At 35.7% G+C, this 19,911-nt stretch overlaps 2 protein-coding genes across 3 annotated transcripts in view; one reads left to right on the forward strand and one right to left on the reverse strand.

The window, feature by feature from the left end:
* Positions 1-13,137: 13,137 nt before the first annotated feature.
* LOC113237400 (peroxisomal targeting signal 1 receptor) lies at positions 13,138-15,285 on the forward strand. The gene has a single exon (XM_026473841.1). It carries the CDS (start codon positions 13,249-13,251, stop codon positions 14,824-14,826), a length of 1,578 nt encoding a protein of 525 aa, XP_026329626.1. The 5' UTR covers positions 13,138-13,248; the 3' UTR covers positions 14,827-15,285.
* A 21-nt stretch (positions 15,286-15,306) lies between these two features.
* Positions 15,307-19,911, reverse strand: part of LOC113237399 (probable tRNA (uracil-O(2)-)-methyltransferase) — a 5,700-nt gene continuing 1,095 nt past the window's right edge. Inside the window, exons 2-5 of one of the 2 annotated variants that reach the window (XM_026473839.1) lie at positions 17,546-18,101; positions 17,138-17,343; positions 16,523-16,771; positions 15,307-16,370 (exon numbers count right to left, since the gene is read on the reverse strand). In XM_026473839.1, the coding sequence (XP_026329624.1) occupies positions 15,513-16,370; positions 16,523-16,771; positions 17,138-17,343; positions 17,546-18,002 (1,770 nt within the window). In that variant the 5' untranslated portion in view covers positions 18,003-18,101 and the 3' untranslated portion in view covers positions 15,307-15,512. The remainder of the gene's footprint in view (positions 16,371-16,522; positions 16,772-17,137; positions 17,344-17,545; positions 18,102-19,911) is intronic. The other variant, XM_026473840.1, reaches the window with a different exon arrangement.

A 19,911-nucleotide genomic window follows, 5' to 3' on the forward strand; every position in this document is an offset into this window, starting at 1 on the left:
ATTTCTCTTTTGATATGGGAATAATGTGTCATTTTTTTTTCAAAATTTGCATAGCAATGCTTTCTTGATTCACTTTCCTCGATTATTTTAATTTTTAACTCTTCTGGCTTAGGTAGAATATCTCTAGTTTCGATTGCTACTCCAAAGTTGTCATACGACGGAGAGAGACTATACAGCATTAGAAAAGTGAGGATGTCGTCATGAACTTGTATGTCCATTTCCGCTAGTTTATCAGCAGTTTCCATAAATTGCTTCAAATGATCTTTAATTTGATCGTCATTTGTAAGTTTTGACAGAAGAATTGTTTCAATAGCGATGCTCTTTTGGCTGGCCCTTTGGAATCATAAATGCTTTTTAGCTTGTTCCATATATCCGCTGATGTTTTGCAATTTTTTACTTGCTTTATTTCAGACGGACATATCAATAGCAACAGCTCTGACTTCGCTTGAAGGTCCCCGTCCTCATCTTTGGATGTTATAAACCCTGAAATGTGTTTCCACAATCCATTACGCGTTAAAACAGCTTGAGCCTGTATGCACCAGGTCTCATAGTTATTTTTTCCCAACGGTTCTATTTTATAGTCCGCCATGTTTTTTGTTATACAATATTTTAATTGTTTTATTTTTATTTTATTTATTTATATTTTTATAATATTTCGCGAACTTCCAACCAACTACGGACCTCTGCAACCATGTTATAATTATTGTTGAATGGTCGTAACTACAAATAAGATATTTATTTTGGAGAATTTAAATCACGTAAAATATATTCAATTGCTTCAGACACTGACGTGAGCAGAGATAAGAAAAAGATAGAACATAGACAAAAAGTAAACTGTTAATGCTGTTCCATCATGCAAGTGTGAATACTGTAAGCGAAAAAGTCTTTAAAAAGTTGATAGGTAATGGAAAAGTATGCGGACCTGCTCCTAGTTGTCATTATGACTCAGATGAACAGGCTGCGAAAAAACCTTTTTAAAAAAAAACAATTATCACCAATTCGACCAATTCAGATACAACAAATGTACAAGACAACACCTCAAAAACTTCTATCTATCTCTCAAAATGACATCTTATCTCCCAATACTGCTTCGCAATTCCAAGGTGGACGGAAGTATCAATCAACTGACTCTGCTCGATTCGTAGTCCATGTAAACAGAGTAGTTATTTCTGATGACCGTGCTATACTCCATCCAGTTCAGTTTGGCAATTTTTTAAAGAAATATAACTTTAAAAATATCATAAATGGCAGCTTGAAAAGGATAGGTAGAAACAGAGTATCCCTTTCTTTTTCAAACCTTAAAGAATAATAATCTTATTAGAAAAATAATTTTGTTGATCACCCAAATCTTGCACAATAGAATATTAAAGCTTTTATACCTACATTCAATGTGACCCAGATGGGAGTAGTGAGAGGTGTCCCCGCAGACTGGACTGATGATGAAAGTTTGGAAAATGTGTCTGTACCTTTTGTGTGTGACAAAATTATGAAAGTTAGGCGAATGAAATACAAAACAGTTGTCAATACACTTCTAACATATAATAACTCTGAAACAGTGGTTTTAAGTTTTGATAACATTTCAATCACTTTCTCTATATCTTATGAGTGATGGTATAGATGTCATCGCTGTTCTTACTATAAACATATGTAGTGTATCTATACAGGGTGTAAATTTGAGAATGGGCAGCAAGGCCAGCTACCTTAATCGTTGTAGTTACGGAAAACGGTTCTAGAAGACTATCCATGAATTTTGAAGATATTTTGATTGGCATTCACAGATTTTCAAAAAATGGTGCAGTCAGTAAGATAAAAGGTAATTTATACAAAACTTTTTTTATGCCATTCGATCCCGTCTCTGGTAAGGATCAATAGTCTCTATGGGACCAACTGAGGTAAGAGTACTCGAAATGTCCGAAATAGCAAAAAACTTTTTACCATGCATTTTGTAGGGACATATTTAGTAAACAGTTATTCTAGGTAGTTAAGGAAACTAACAAATTTGTCTACAAATAAGAATTAAGTAAAACCAAATTATAATCATAACATTACTTCTTAAATTTCGAACAGCTTTGTTTTGTTTTGTTAATAGAGAATTGTCACTTGTAATACGATTTTCAATCAACATGTTCTCAAATGTGGAAACAAATGAATTGGGGTAAAATTTCAGCAGCTACTTGCTCTTTGCGGAAGAGAGCGAATCGATGCATCCGTCAGTCAAGGCGGCAATCAATTCGCGCACTTACTACATTGACTTATAAGTCAATGACTTACTATCATAGACTTTTATGTTATTTTTGCTTTTCGTTAGTTTTTATTTTGAAATACATAATACGTAGTCAATTTGTTAGTTTCCTTAACTATCTAGAATAACTGATGACTAGATATGTCCCTACAAAATATATGGTATAAAGTTTTTTATGATTTCTGACATTTCGAGTACTCTTACCTCAGTTGGTCCTATAGACACTATTGATCCTTACCAGAGACCGGATTGAATGGCATAAAAAAAGTATTGTATAAATTGCTTTTTATCTTGCTGACTGTACCATTTTTTCAAAATCTGTGAATGCCAATCAATATATCTTCAAAATGCATGGATAGTCTTCTAGAACCCTTTTCCTGTAACTACAACGATTAATTTTCACCCTGAATATATCCGTCATCCTTCATCTCCTTTATATAAAGAAGTCAGTAATATGTTTTCACAGTTACCAAAGCCGTTTTTAGTGATGGGAGATTTCAACTGTCAACATCAGTCCTGGGGTAGTTCTTCAAACAATTATTATGGGGAAGAAATGTTAGAAATATTGGACTCACAACACCTTTGTATACTAAATACTGGCTCACCAACTCGGCACACTGGTCCATATGAAGGCTTAAGTGCCCCAGATTTATTTCTATGCTCTCTTGCACTATTCATTCAACTGCTTGTGGTAGTGACCATTTCCCCATAGTTATTTCTGTTCCTAGTTTACCTCAAACCTTTTTTTCTAGACCTTCCCCGCGTATGAAGTACCGCCTTCCTAGTGATTGGTCCATATTTTCACAACAAGTTAATACTAAAATTTCTTCACTTCCCACTGTATGTTCGGGAAGCGAGGCTGTGTGTTCGGATGCACTTGCTAAAGTCATGATAGAGGGCGCCGATGACATTTTCCCAATTAAGGGAATTCGTTCAAATAGAATCCCCTTTCCTCCTTGGTGGGACAATTAATGTATGCACTACGGCTATTAAAAAGCGAAAAGAAGCGGAAAAGAAATATTGTAATTTTATGTCATCTCAAAATTTCGAACACTACAGGTTTCACGTACTACACGGATGGAGACGATTCTGTGCGTCTATTTGTCCAGACCATCCAGACGTTAACGCTTCGATTGTTTGACAAAATATAAAAAGATTTAGAATTGCTTTCAATAGATCCTCGAAACAACAGATACCCGAATTAGCCAACCAATTCCTGGACAAACTGGCTGCTTCTTCAGTACCTACCAGAATCATTTCAATGCTCTCTTACTACCCCTCTTGTTATGAATGGCTCTGGTATTCACTGTTTTCGATTAAAGAATTAAAAGGTATACTTTCTTATACAAAGGATTCCTCTTCTGGTGATGATGGAATTCCTTATTCATTTTTAGTTAACAGTAGTGAGGAGACTTTGGCTTATTTTTTCGATATTGTAAACTCCGTAATGATCTCTGGTCACAATGTGTAATCCCTATTTTGAAACCTGGAAAGTCATCCACTGAAGTTGCTTCCTATTGTCCCATAGCTATGTCATCTGTGTTAGCAAAACTAGAAAAAACCGATTAGAATGGTTTATAGAAAGCAATAACTTACTTTCAAGAAGTCAATTTGGTTTTCAGAAAGGGGAAAAGTACATCCGATAGCATAGTGTATTTAATACAGATATTCGTTTAGCTTATACATTAAATGAATCAGTTATATCCGCTTTTCTAGATATCAATGCAGCCTATGACAATGTTATAATTTCAATTCTCCAAAGAAAACTACAAATGTTAGAAGTCCCATCTGTTCTTTCTAGGTTCATTATTAATTTGTTCTCTGAAAGATTAACTCATTTACAGTTACATGTTTGCACCAAGTTATCCCGTGCGGTATGGAGGGGCTTGCCACGAGGATCTGTTCTCAGCCCTCTACTGTACAATATATGTATACACATATGACTTGGAAACGTCGCTTCCTATAAATGTTAAAGTTCTCCTATCTCCTTTCGTCACAAACAAATATATACAGACAGCATCTCACTCTCTGAATATGTCACTTAAATATTTAGAAAGTTGGTTAACATCTAACGGGCTTGAGCTATCGGTCCCGAAAAGTACTGTGGTTGTATTTTCTAGAAAGCTTAGACCGCCAGACGTTAGTATACTGTATAATGATTTATCCATTCCGATAAAATCATAAACGAAATTTTTACGCGTAATCTTGGATTCCCGTCTTACTGTGTTACCCCATTGTGAATATATAGCTGCTAAAAGTGAAAAAAAATGGAATATCATAATTTATGTGGTCTGTGATCATAAGATGTTTGACAGGGGTGTGGTGGGGAGCACATTCTTTTTTTTTGAAACTGGTGTACAATGCCTTAATTAGAAGCCTTTTTGACTACGCAATTTTTATTCTCGAACCTTGTAATATGTCTGCTTAGAGAAAACCACCATACCACCACCAACCATATTCAATATAAAGCCCTAATGCCGCAATGAAAACAAGCCCCATAAATGTTATGCAGGTACAATGTGTTGAACCAACCCTCCACTTATGAAGACAGTTTGTATTGGATAAGTATGTTTTCCGATGCTTGCAGCTAACTAAGCACTCTTTGTTAGCTAGAATAGAGCGTTTATCTGTGGAATCTTCCTTTCCTTATTGGTCTCATAAATCCCTTCCATGTTTAGTTATCAGTTTTCGTAAGTATTTATCTACTCACGCACCAATTGACACATCAGTGGATCTTCCTATCTTCTGTGTTAATTATTATGCTTTAGTATTAACCCCTGACGATATGTACTCCCGATCACCTTGCGAGGTTCAATATAGTTGTTGACAATGTGTGAATGCGGTGAAATTGGCGATTTAAATCACATTTTTTTTAATTGCCCAAAATTTGATCGTTCTTATCCAATCCCATGTGCCTCTTCCGACTTCCATCCATCTTTTATTGTGTTTATCTTAGACTATGGAAACATCCTCTAAGCATGATATTATAAAAGTTTCCCCGTTTTAAAAACATGGCAGTCAAAACACGTGGTTAAAATGCTTACCGCGGAAAGCCAAGAGAAATAAGAAAAAAAAGTGTTTTTTTTTACTTCTTAAAGCTTGGCAAACCCATCAGCCTAAACATTAATTATTATATATATTACAAAGTTTTAAATGTAATTATCACCACAAATTAGAAAGATATAGTAGGAACAGACAGGAAACAGGCCCTATAACGGAACGTTCGTAGAGTAGTTCCGTGCCCCGTGACAGCACGCTGGTGGGGCTAGTGTACCGAATAGTGACGCGCCTCAAACCTTTATTTTTTTACGGTAAAAATTACGGTTTCATCGGTCCTAGTTACTTTTTCATACTGCTAATGTTTTGTGGTTTAAAATAAAATACTGTATTTTCAGTTATATCTGTTTATTAATAACGAAATTTACTACCGTTTCGTAAAGGTGTTAACGCATGGGAAAAGAAACTCCCAGCAACACATCTTTTGAATCTAACAATTGATGAATGATAACAAAACACAATTATTAAACAAAAGATCGCTCGGCGGATTAGAGCACATAAGTCAAAAACCATCATCATTCGTTTATAGCAACACATCTACCGACTAAACACAAAGTCTAATTAATTTTTACTTTAATTTGCAACTTAAATTCTAGTGGCGTCTTTTTCAGATTTATCATTCTCTTCGCATCTTCCAACATTAGAAACAAGAAAATATATAATTATATATCAAAAGATTTGTAGTGAAATAAACATAACGATATTTTTTTTTTAAGTTATCGTACTCACAGTAGTAATTATAAAAATTGTTTGTGCAATTTCGATACACCAACAAAATTATTACATATTAAATGCGGAAAAGTACATAGATAAAGTGTCACTAAATCCTTGAAAACACCGATTAATCACATTATCATGTCACATTGTCGTGTTAAACCATCGAGCATGTTAAACTAAGTAACATCACTTTTATTTTTGTTAGTCGATATGTTGAATATTGCGTGTTTGGTCTGTGTTCTGTGGTCCTTTTTCTTTTCCGGGTCACCAACTCTGCATTTATCTGCAGTGGTATAGCATAAGTATGATCTCCCACTATCCGAACAGCTAAAATGTGAGAAAAATAACTTATAAGTAATATCTTATTAATATAACATATGTATAAGTATCTGTAGCCACCAAACCACTGAATACTTACAGACAGTTACAGGACAAGTGGGTTTTCCACATGCTATTTCCACTTCTGAGAATAATGTAGACCATGAGAAAGGCACTCTTTTATCATCTTTGATAAATTTATCCTCAAAGTGAAGTTCGCAAACCTGAAATTTAATAAGTTTTGTGGATATAGTGCTTACATTTCAAATATATTTTTTTTGTAATTTACAAATTACAAATAAAAGGCATTCAGCCTTTTAAAACAATTTAATATTTTAAATATATATTTATCTCTCATGTTTTTTTAAGGCTTCAAGTTAAATGAGGCATTTATGTGTTACTTCCTTAGAATCACCGAGAATATTAGGAATCTTGAAATAGGGATTAGTTGTTTGAAACTCTATTATTAGGCAATGATAGAAATACTTGTCTTAAAGTATGTTGAAGGCTAAGGCACGTTGTTTGGTTCTCCTAAAACATTCATTCTCTACCATTTTGAATGTGCTACGATTATCATTAAAAATCGTTAAAGGTTTTGATGGTGACAGGCTGCTGTATTTGAGTTGGAATAAAAATATTTTTTTAAATTTTGCCTCTTTTGCAAAACTTTCAAGAGCATAGTATTCAGCTTTAGTGCTAGAACAAGCCACATTGTTGTTGTTTGTGACTGTACCAATTTACAATGCAAAAGCCGAACCTACTCAGAAACCTTGAATATGACTTTCGACCAGTCTCATCCCCAGCCCAATCTGAGTCAAATGAAATTTCAATTTTACTACTACCTCTACTAAAATTGAGTCCGTAGCTAGTTGGAACTGAGCAACTTATATAGCATATTTTTTTGGTGTTCATTTGAACTAAATATGAAGAAGTCATCATCATAAAGTGCTATGATGGCCTTGTCTTTGTAAAAGATACATTTTTCAGTCTTTAATTGAGTATAGCCATTGGTAATTAAAACTTTATGCACTTTTCATTCCAGGTTCTACTGGCTTGTTTGAGTCCATATAAACTCTTCTTGAGTAGACAAACTTTGCCCCTCAATCTCAAATTCAGTAGGTTGCTCCATGCAAGTGCATTAATTACGATCTCCATTGAAGAATGCCGTATTAATGCATTCGTTGATTATAATAATCTTTGGGCATGCAGGTAATCGTTCGGCCACCGAGGTCGCTTTTGCTGTGCACAAATTAGAAAGATATTTGCTGTGTAAAATAACTATAACATAGGCATGCCTATGAATGCGGTTCCGGTGCGTAAGGGACGATGCTAATCTTGAGCTGTGAGTGTTAAAGATAAAGCGGTAGGAGATATATAGTTTAAAATAAAGAACCTTTGACGATAATAAGTGTATACTTCAATATCAATTTTTCTTACAATACAACACTGACAAAACAATAGCTGGTCGCTAAGCAACGGACTACATAGTGTTGTCCTAATATTCACCTCTCTTTGAAACACCAGCCATCTTCTTCAGCGTCTCGGTTCTGGGCCCATAAAGTGGTTTGGTGAGGATGTCAGCAATCTGTCTAGTGGCAGGCACGTAACATATACTAATGCTCCCATCTTGAATGCATTCTCGTATGAAGAAAGATCGAATCCTAATATGCTTTGTTCTTTGGTGGAACTCGGGCGGATTCTTAGCTAATCTGATGGCAGACTCGTTATCCACATTCAGGGATGCTTGACATTCTTCATTAGTAATATCTTTGTAAATGCTTTTTAGCCAAATGATTTCTCTGGCGGCTTCACTCGCAGCTACAATTTCTGCCTCGGTGGAGGAGATGGCCACGGTATTTTGCCGCTTGCTACTCCATGATATCGGGCCTCCTGCGTACATGCATAAAATGCCCGAGGTTGACCTTCCAGTTTCCATGCAACCTCCATGATCAGCATCACTATAGCATTCTAACTTGAGGACTTTATCCGGTCTGTAGGTAATGCCTTCATCTATCGTTCCTTTAAGATAGCGCATTATCCTTTTGACGTTAAGTATATCCTCCTTTGTTGGCTTTTCTAAATTACGAGATGCCACGCTAACAGCATAGGCTATGTCTGGCCTTGTACCTGTCATCAAATATGCTAAGGTACCAACTGCTTCTCGATATGGGAAAGTTATAGCAACTTCTCTATCTATTTGGACATTACTTGGCTTCAGAATCGGCGTTCGCACCGGTTTAGAGTCTTCCATGCCAAACAGTTTTAGTACACGTGCAATATATGCCTTCTGATGGAGAAGAATGGAGCCGTCGGAGTTCCTTTTTATCTCCATCTCAAGGAAATAGCTTGCTGGTTTCACTGTTATTTTGAAACGTGCTCTCATTTCTTCTAGAAAACAGTTAGCCTCTTTCTCGCTTGAAGACGCCATGAGACCATCGTCAACGTATAGGGTTAGAATAATTTTCTCTTTCCCTCTTGTCCTTACGAAGAGACAAGGGTCATATTGGCTTTGTTTGAAGCCTGTCTTCATGATATAGTCTGTGATGCATCTGTTCCAACATAGTGGGGCTTGTTTAAGCCCATATAAGCTTTTCTTCAACTTGAAGACATGCTTTTCACCAGTATAACCTTCAGGCGGTTTCATATAGACTTCTTCGTCTAAAGTTCCATAAAGAAAGGATGTGGAGACGTCAAATTGTGCTAATTTTAGCTTATCCTTCGCAGCAATGCTCAACAATGCTCTTATAGTGCTGCTTCTGGCAACAGGACTAAAAGTTTCATGGAAATCTATGTCCTTTCTTTGCGAGTACCCTTTTATGACTAGCCGAGCTTTGTATTTGTCTACAGAGCCATCCGGGTTAGTCTTAACTTTGAATATCCACTTACAAGGAATTGCTTTCCTGCCTTTCGGTAATTCGACTACCTCCCAAGTTTTATTTTCTCTTAGTGAGTTCAGTTCACTTTCGATAGCTTGTTGCCATTTCTCTTTATCTCTGCATGACATCGCCTGTTTGAAGGTTTTCGGTTCAAATATACTATCAGCTTCGAGCGCCATGATGTAATCGCCGAACCTTACAGGTGGCTTAAGATTCTCTCTGTTTCGTAATGACATCCGATGTCTTTCAGTTTCCTCATTGGTTAACTCAGGATCATCAGGTTCATTAATTTCAGTGAGTTCTTCATTGTCTTCTTCGGAGCGAGCTGATTCGAACAACGACTCGTTTGGATTGTCACCAGTCTCTTCATCTGTCTCACAACGTGCCATTGACGAAGAAACTTCTTCAGTAATTTCGTTTTGTTCTTCAATCACTACATTCCGTTCAACAGTTGCTTGTCTCGAAATCGTTTTTTTCGACTTGTGCTGAGAGACTTGGAAAAGAAAAGTTGTAGTTTTTACGTAGGTTAGGTGTTGGCTTTTCTGGTTCAGGTTCATCCCTAGATTTTCCCAGTAGCGGAATCTCTTCGAATGTCACGTCTCTGGATCTAATCAGTTTGGATGATTCTTTATCCCAAATTCTATAGCCCTCATCACCTTCGTAACCAATTAGTATACCTTTTTGAGCTTTTTCCTGAAGCTTCTTGCGATTTACTTTAGGAATGTGGGCATAGCATGTGCAGCCTAAAATTCTAAGATGTTTTATCGCTGGCTTCTTTCCGAACCATAGCTCATGAGGAGACTTTCCTGACACGCTAGTCGGCCCTGTGCGATTCAACACGTAGACTGTCGCATCAACTATTTCTGCCCATAGGCCATCAGGAATTTTCTCATGTGCATGCATGACAGCACGAGCTGCTTCTACTACAGTTCTGTTCTCACGCTCTACAGATCCATTTTGTTCGGGAGTATGAGGCATTGTAAATCTTTGCTTTATGCCGCATTGAGCTAGGATATTTTTGAATTCAATACTTGTAAACTCTCCACCATTATCACTCAACATTTCTTTGACAGTGTGTGTCGCAACTTTAGCTTGTTGCAGGAATAGCTTAAGCTTTGAAGCTGCTTCAGACTTATGACTAAGAAAGTAGATATAGCGATAGCGTGTATAGTCGTCTTTGAATAGAATATAATATCGTAACTTATTGCCAATCGAATATGGAAAAGGTCCGCAAAAATCAGTGTGAATTAGTTCACCAGGTTTAGTGGCTCTAATCCTTTTACCGAAAGATTGCTTATGAGCTTTTCCATAGATGCAGCCCTCGCAAATGTCAGATTGTCTACTCTCAACTTTTAACCCAAACTCTTGTTCAATTAACTGACGCACATGTCTTTTATTCTGATGTGCCAACCTTTCATGGTACACTTGTAATGGATTAGACAGTAACTGATTGACTTCTTGATTATTAGGGGTTACACATTTTATATTTAACTTGTATAGTCCTCCTTTAATCTCTCTAGTTCCAATTACTTTGGTATTTCCATTTACTTTTAGTACGCATTGTTTCGGCGTAGACTCAAACGTACTTGCAGATGAGTTATCGTGTGCAGAGAGTACTGAGAATAAGTTTCTTTTAATCTTTGGAACATACCAAACATCCTTTAGCAATATATGCTCAATTTTACCATTGACATTGGCTTCAGCTCTAATATTGCCTATTCCGATAGCTTCAATGGTTTGTCCATTTGCAGCAGTCACCGTATGTAAATTTTTAAAGTGTTCAAAACTTTCGAAGAAATCACCGCTGTTTGTGACGTGGCTTGTCGCACCATTATCGACGTACCAGTTTGTCTTATCTATTGGTAATCCAGCTTCTATAGCTAACACTGTCAGGTTTACATTTGGTTTCTTATCATCATTTGATGACTTTGGTGGACGTCCATCGTTAATCCACTTTTGGCATTTACGAACACTATGTCCAGTTTGTCCACAATAATTGCATTTGAAAACTTTTCTTTTCTTCTGTGTTTTTATTGTTAACACTTCTTCAGAATTCTCTGTTTCTTCTTTACTTGCCAAGGCTTTTTCATAAGCACTAAGCTGTGAGGTTAGGTTGTCAATTGTCCGATCGTTTTTTGTTACTAAGAGCCAGCTTGATTTGAAAGCAAAGTAATCTTTGGGCAAAGTGCCAAGAATTTTACATATCAGCAATATTTCCGGCAGATTCGTGTCGAATTGGCCGTTTAAATCATGCCAAATGTTTTTCAACGTAGATATGTGCTTTCTTATATCATGCTCAGGATCCTTTGTGTAATCAAAGAACTTAAGACATAGGTCATAGCTTCTATCTTCGCTACTTCCACAATATAGACGTTCTAGCTCATCCCATACCTCTTTAGAGCTTTTGTATCGCATGACTTGGTCTAGTATCTCATCTGTCATGTTTGTCGTCCTCAAAATCAAGACAGCACAGTCAACTAATAAAAATTGATACAAATCCTTCTCATATTTCGTCTTAGCGGCAGCATCGGTGGTAACGACACCAGTCGCTGAAGGTTCAACAGGCTTACGGGTTTTTCCGTTTAAAATATCATCAGCTCCGGGAATTGCCTTGCACACTGTTTCAATTCTATATCTCCAATGCTTATAGTTTTTGTCATCCAGGTGCATTACTTGAACTTTCGATGCCTCTGCAATCCCCTTTTCCATAGTGACGTCAGGCTAGTTACAAGTTTTTGCAAGAAAAGTAAAATATTTTCTTTCTTAGAAATAAAACTTATTTACATTCATACTGTATCTTTAAATCTCTGCTACCATGTTAAAGATAAAGCGGTAGGAGATATATAGTTTAAAATAAAGAACCTTTGACGATAATAAGTGTATACTTCAATATCAATTTTTCTTACAATACAACACTGACAAAACAATAGCTGGTCGCTAAGCAACGGACTACATAGTGTTGTCCTAATAGTGAGACATTAGGAGATCTATCCATACTCGTTCCAGATCTATGCTGCCAGGCCACCGGGAAAGGTTTGCTGTCTCCGATGTGGATGAACACCCGTTGACGAGGCACCACGAGAGTGAACACGAGACATATCTCTGAAAACACAATAAGAAACAAAACAAACAAAGTACGAACCAATAAGTTGAAATTGCAGAAGTCCCATGCCAACAAGCTGGTCGCTGATTGTTTCTGCAACAGATAATAAAAGTTTTATTAGAAATAGTAAATCTTTCCCTCGCAAAGCGAAAAGAAAAACTCAGAATTCTAGAAAAGAAAATTAACGGTCTAATTTTTTTAATGTCGAATCGGACAATCATCCTTTCTGCGTCGTGATTATGGTGTCAAAATTAGATTTTTTAATGTAAAATTTATTAAAGTTTTAACTACTAAAAAAACTTATTATAGCAATAAATTGAACACGTCAATTTATTATGCATTTTAAATAATTTACATAATTTCATTCCAAGAGTTGTCGATTCTTTATTCAATTATTAGACATATTTCATTTTTAATGTTTTTTGTGTCAAACGCCATGGGCCTCGTAACGTCTAATTAAATAAGACCCCCCTAGCCAGTACGTAAGTTTGATACTTAGGTTCTGAATAAAATGGATTATGAGGATGATCTTCTATGGTCGGCTCAAATACTAGTGTTTTCGTAGCGTGGTCATTATCGCTTCACTTCACTTTTTATTTTTATGTTTCCATCATTATGAGAAATGATGATTTTGCCAATGTCACGGTTGAAAGAAAAAAAACGAAATAAAAAAAAATTCGCTAAGCTCTATTGTTTGTTGTTGACGTTTTTAGGTTACAAACTATGAGAAAGAGATGTACGTAGTTTATCACTCAGTGTAGGTGTTGTTTTGTGAACTTCGGTCAGAATCAAAGATTACTATATATACTAGTCAGGTCAGAATTTATTCTTGCAAATTTTTCTAATCATCCTACAATCTTCGCGACATGCGTTTATAATGTCGTATTTAAGGTCACAGTATAGGCAATAAAAATAGTTTAAAAAAAGAGGTAACAATGTCGCTGAATAAGCTGGTCGGTGGTGATTGCGGTGGAAACAATTCGTTGGTTCAGCTGTCTCACATAGTAAGTCGCGATGCTCAACCTCAGCTCTCACAGGCCGACAGGTTCGTCAACGAATTCATGGCCCAAGCTTCGGTTCCACAAACATTCAATATGAACGCTCTTCTCAACAACATTCCAGAAGTTGAAAAAGTCAACACACATACAATGGCTGCACCTAGTCGGAGCTCTCAAACGTCTACGCTTTTTACGGGCCCATCTACATCGTTTATGCCTCCTCCATCTATGATGAGACCTTTCTCGTTTATGCCTCCACCACCTATGTTGCGGTCCCAACCATCAAATGTGCAGATTCAGTATGTTAACGAATCTGAACTTGAAACTACTTCAGAACCTGATGTGAGAGCAAAGGCTCAGGAATATGTAAACACAGTTGGAACAGATGATGAACATGCCTACAGTGAATTCATGTCATTTATGAAGAGAATAAGTGCTGGCGAACTGAACTTTGCTGAACCTGTTGAAGGTGAACAGGAAAAACTAAGCAAAGAAAAAATTTTGGAAGAGATGGCAGAGAAATATAAAGATGAATGGGACAAACTTAGCAATGTAACAGATTACTGGAATTCAGAGATAGCCAATGGTATTTCTGATGAATATAACTTCACTGAAGGAAATGTGATGCTTGAAAACAAGAGTGCTTTGGAAATAGGCAAAGAGAAATTGAAAATGGGAGATATTCCTGGTGCAGTGATGTGCTTTGAGGCTGCGGTCCAACAAAATCAAGATTCAGCTGAAGCTTGGTATTTGCTTGGAACCACACAAGCTGAAAATGAACAAGATCCTTTGGCTATTACGGCACTTAAGAAATCTTTAGCAATAGATCCACGACAGCTAGAGGCTTACATTACTCTTGCAGCTGCCTATACAAATGAAAATATGCCAAAGTTTGCATTTATAGCTCTTTTGAATTGGTTAAAAGCCAGTCCCAAGTACAGTGACCTGGTCCCTCAAGATATTGACCCTAATACTATGGATACAAAAGAATTGGAAAATCATGTGAAGACATTATATTTGAGGGCTGCACAACTAAATCCTACACAAATTGATCCTGATGTCCAGAGTGGTCTTGGGGTAGTGTTTAATATAAGTCGTGAATATGACAAGGCTGTAGATTGTTTACGCACTGCATTGATGGTGGTAAGTGATGCCAAATTGTGGAACAGACTCGGTGCTACATTAGCAAACAGTGACAAATCTGAGCAAGCAGTGGAAGCATACCATGAAGCTCTCAATTTGGAACCTGGTTTTATCAGAGCTCGTTACAATGTGGGTATCACTTGCATGAATTTGGGAGCTCATAGACAAGCTGCAGAACATTTCTTAGTTGCCTTGAATCAACAACTCAAAGCTAAAGACATGGAACAAGGTTCATCGTCAGTCAATAACACTTCCTTGACAATTTGGACCACTTTGAGAATGGTCTGCTCATTTATGGGAGAACATGAGGTCACCAAATTAGTTGATGATAGGAATTTAGCTGAATTGAATGAGTTTTTCGAAATTGAGTAGGCATGTATATTTAACTAAACAAACATCAAAGGTTAAAAAAATGTGGGCACTCTAAAGAATTAATGGTATGGGTAATAGATAAGTAATCATGTGATAGCAATACGGCAGTGATAACTTTTAGTGTTACTAACTTATAAACATATTTTTTTCTAATTGGTAATGATAAAATTTAATAATTGCAATTGATTTATTATAATCAAAAGAAGCTTTACTCAACCCTTTCATTACAGTACTTAAATAGTACTGCACACAAAAATGTGAGTACTTTTCCTGCCGTAGTGCTCATATTGATTAAATATAAAATGTTTCATGTATGTAAATCATTGAATTTTGTCAGTATGTAGTTCATATTTCTCTATGTCACTTTTCAACAGGGCGGCAACTACAAAGAACGCACTTGGAAGTTGCACTGTAAAGCCCGTATTTGTTTTTTTGTAATCCTTATAGCAAAACAGGATACCCCTATTATCTTATTCTAATATTTTATTTTACGGTAAACGCTGTTACTGTCCATGAAAGGGACATTGGTTAATGGTGTCATAATAATAGATTTGGAAGATGTGGGATTTTCAAAGTAGGTACATATTGTTGTAGAGTTGACTGAGTAATATATTATCTTGGTATGTACATAATAATTAATTATAAATAATGAAATTGGTTTTATTTAATTATTTTTTCTTCCTTATTTACCATGATTTAATATGTAGAAAACTGCATTGCAAATCAGTTAAAGGACATCCTTGGGGATGGTTATTGTAGAACCAGCATGGTTTCTGTTGAATTTTGACATTGTTTGTTTTGTTTTGACCTTTATAAACTTCTTCTACTGTTTTTGGGTATCTCAGTTGGACTGTGCCACTTTGGACTTTAAATATGTGATGATTATTCTTCAGAAGTGTCTGTAGTCCTCCACATTCTGACTTTAAAGCTTTAAGCTTATCTTTAGGTATAATGTTTATTACTTCACGAAGCCCTACTGTTTTGCCAATTGACCAAACAGATTCTAAATTGCAATTGTGTAATAGATGTTTTGAAATAATTTCCACAATTTTTTCTATTAAACTTTTGTCTAGTTGTGTGCAATTTTTTACTTTTTCCGTGGCTTCTCTGGCTTTAAAATCTCTTATCCATAGACTTTCACAGTCTACATCTGCTGCGCTAGAGCCTACACTTATGAGATTTTGTATTCTGTTACAATATTGATCATATTCCTCAATTGGGTATGTTCTTTCTATTCCGATGTGGCATATTCTTTTTGTACTTGGTATTTTTAGTCTATCCGTAACTGTTTGGAAACCACAGTCTTCACATACTTGTTTAATGTATTGTAAGTACTCAGTGTATTGACTTATTGACGAATTTTGACGCTGGTATTTTGAGCCATCAAAGTTATAAGCACAGCAGGGTAATAGAAAGAAGTTGCATTTATAGGAACTTCTGGCTGCAATAACTGGTATCCAAGGAGTGAGTTCATCAGAGTGGTTTCCTATTAGCCAGTCTGTTTCTGGAAATAAATGAGCATCAGATGGTGTTACTGTTTTTACCTGAAAGTAAAACATCAGTGTTAAAACATTACAGCAGATGGTTTTTGATAATAAATATAATGATCTATAATTATAATACTAAATTATTAATAATTTATGTTATGTTCCTTTGTACTACTTATTGTTACTTAAAATTGAACAAATAATTTTACCTCTAATTTGACGTCTGGTGGATACATGCCCCATATTTGCCTTCGTCTAATATCAATACCTACTCCCTTGTGTCCTTCTTTGATGAGGATATAAACCAGTAAGCCATTCCCACAGCCTAGGTCCACAAAGGTTTGATAGTTGATCAAATTATGATTCCTTCTTTCGTCTTCCCATAGAAGAAGCAAGTATGTAGCTATTGCAATATCTTCATAGACAAACTTTGATGGGTCTGTACATTCTGGCCAAATCTAAAAGAATTTAAAATATGATGAATAAATCAATGACATTTTTATTATTACTAACATTTAATGAACAATTGAGGAGCTTCAAAACAAAAATGGATAAATGTGTTAAATTTCGATGCTATTTCAGTCTAGATTCATTGAATGGATTTGTTGCATTGTGTTCAGGTCCATACATTTGAAAAATATTTTGAAGAGATTTAGCGTTTGCTGTCCAGGTTGAGTATATTATTTATAGAAACATAAAAACTATATGTATATATATATATATCATTTGCCATTAAAAAAGAAGAACAAGTGTGGCTCATCAGTTTTTGTTTCAATTTTACTCAATTATTACAAGTATCTGATAGTGTGAGTGCATTAATTTACCTTAACCATTTCCCTACCATGTTTGATCTTCAGTTCATTGTATTTAGAATAATATTTGTCAATTGATACCAAACTTAGGGATTCATTGCAAATCTGTTTATGACATTCATTCTCAAAGTTCTCTGTAGCCCATTTTATTAAATGTGGCAGTACTGTATCTTTCAACCATTGGTAAGATTTGCTTGAGGGCTCTGAAAATAAATACACTGCATTTATACAATTAATATAATTGTGTAATTAATACACTTATTACTATATTTATTATTACACACATATATATATATATTTATATTATAATATATATACCTATATATATATATATATATAAATTATCATTATGCCTTGAAAGGATAAAGGCATGTAAAGATGGGCAAACTATAAAAATTATGGAAAAAAGAAATAACTAACCAGATTCCACTTCCAATTGAACACCATTCTCATGTAATTTAAAAGAATAACTAAATGTAGGACACAGATTTTGTTCCATATAGCTCGGTGTGACATCATAAAATAAAGCTGTTTTAATTTCCTTATTTAGTATAACAATTTGGAATGCATGATTTTCGTTATACGTTCTAGGTAACAATTCTAAGAGTGTAAATTGTATGTTCGAAATTGCATCATCAGTGCTAACATTTAAGTTCTCGTAAAAAGAATCTATGTATTCCTGAATATTATTGATATTCTTTATTCTTTCATAATATAACGGTAAATTATCAGGAGCTTTAGTATCTCTAAATAAAGTTTTGCTGCCCCATAACCTCTTGTTTACAACATGAGGTTTCTTTATAAGAATATCAACGGAATTCCAAAAAGAAACATCTGATATCGTCGCTGTAATATTGGCAATATTGCTACAAGACATTGCACCATTTAATAGTTACATTAGTTTACTTTTGAGATTGGTGTTGTCTTTTCCTTGAACTTCCAGGAATCACAGAACATTTATTTTTTTTTATTAGATTTTATAATAGACATGTGTAAGTAATGTGAGTCATATTACAAAGGTGATATCACGCGACAGGGTACTGTGATATCACGCATCACTTTGGAAAAATATGCATTACTCATAACATTACCCATTACATAGACCATGTCGGGGCGCTCTGGGAGTTTCCCAATATGAACTAAATATAGTAAATATCTATATTAATAGCGCCACCCAGCAAATTTTCGACGTACTACTTGATCGGACATTGCTAACCGTGCCGTAGGGTTACGTAGCGCTGCTGCCAGGTGTCGCTACTAACACCCATTACGCGAAACAGTACTCGGCGTGATGCAATACTGTGATGCAATGATGCAATGTAATGCTAACATCACGCGTGATGTTCTCATTACGCGTGATGTTAGCATTACGCGTGATGTTAGCATTACACGTGATGTTAGCATCACACATTACCCGCGTGATGCATCGCTCGGAAACAGTACTCGCGTAATGTATTACCTGAAACAGTACGCGTGATGGTGGTATTACGGAGTGATGTTTATAGTCTAAGTAATGCGAGTGACGTTGTAACGGTAACATCACGGAATGATGTTTGTTTATGAGACATCTCGTGTAATAGTAATATTATGCGTAATGCAATGTTAATGCATCTAATTTGGAATGTTGTAGTAGAACGATGTTTGTATTAGCACCCAAATTATTTAATAACTTACTATGGTGGTTGGTGTGGGTTGGTGGATGGTGTAATTGAAATAAACCGTAGACAGACAATTTAAACTGAAATTTCATAATTTGTTAATCAATGCTTGATTAAATATAATATTACAATATTTCTAGAAGGAGATCGATACGCTTTTATACAATCTTGGGTCAAGATGTAAAAGTTGAAGGTGATAATAATAAATAGCTTATGTATTGTTATATCATCACTGGAACTTCTACGAAATTTGGCGATCTCAGCCAACAGCCATGCTAACCAAAAAAAATCACGTGTTTTCTTGTTACAATAAAGTATGAATGTAAATTGTAAATCTTTCCGGGGTTCTCAGTTAATCTCACTCAGTGTTGGGTCATGGAAAAATTTCCATTAAAAAAATCATATGTATTTTTCAGAAAAATAAATGATTTCCGGAAATGTTTGCAATATTTTTCCTCTAATTTTCCCACATTTGACGTTGACTTTGATTTCCGCCAAGTGTCAAAACAAAACTCAAAAGTTGAAACGCAGACTAAGGAGAAGACAGTACGTATGTTGAAGTTACTGAACGAAAACGATGGAGCCAACAAGAGTTGGTGATGGTGTGGTTGGTGGAGGATTTGTCACTGTGTGAGATCATCTTAAATCTCATTTTTCTTATAGGTGGCTTTTAGATATACAACCCTTTTTTTAAAACCATACCTCAACTTATTAAATTTTGGCCCCGACTGCCCCGTCTCCATTACCTCTCGGAAAATTATCCGAGATATATAACAGTATCTCAGTCTCACACGCACTCGCCATCATTCAAGTTAAATTAACAATTATTATGATGCGTATAGGAATTATTTCGTAATGTATCGTTTTTTTTATTACACATACGAGGTGAACTTGGGTATATTATATATCGATATTAATAGCGCCACCTAGCAAATTTTCGACTTACTACTTGATGGGACATTGCTATCCGTGCCGTAGTGTTACGTAGCGCTGCTGCCAGGTGTCGCTACTAACACCCATTACGCGAAACAGTACGCGGCGTGATGCAATGCTGTGATGCAATGATGCAATGTAATGCTATCATCACGCGTAATGTTAGCATCACGCGTAATGTTAGCATCACGCGTA

Source organism: Hyposmocoma kahamanoa, unplaced genomic scaffold, assembly GCF_003589595.1.
Source record: "Hyposmocoma kahamanoa isolate Upper Pololo Valley unplaced genomic scaffold, ASM358959v1 93, whole genome shotgun sequence".
NCBI classification, from domain to species: domain Eukaryota; kingdom Metazoa; phylum Arthropoda; class Insecta; order Lepidoptera; family Cosmopterigidae; genus Hyposmocoma; species Hyposmocoma kahamanoa.

Coding starts and splice junctions, on each gene's coding strand:
- LOC113237400 (XM_026473841.1), top strand. CDS start 13,249: ATGTCGCTGAATAAGCTGGTCGGTGGTGATTGCGGTGGAAACAATTCG.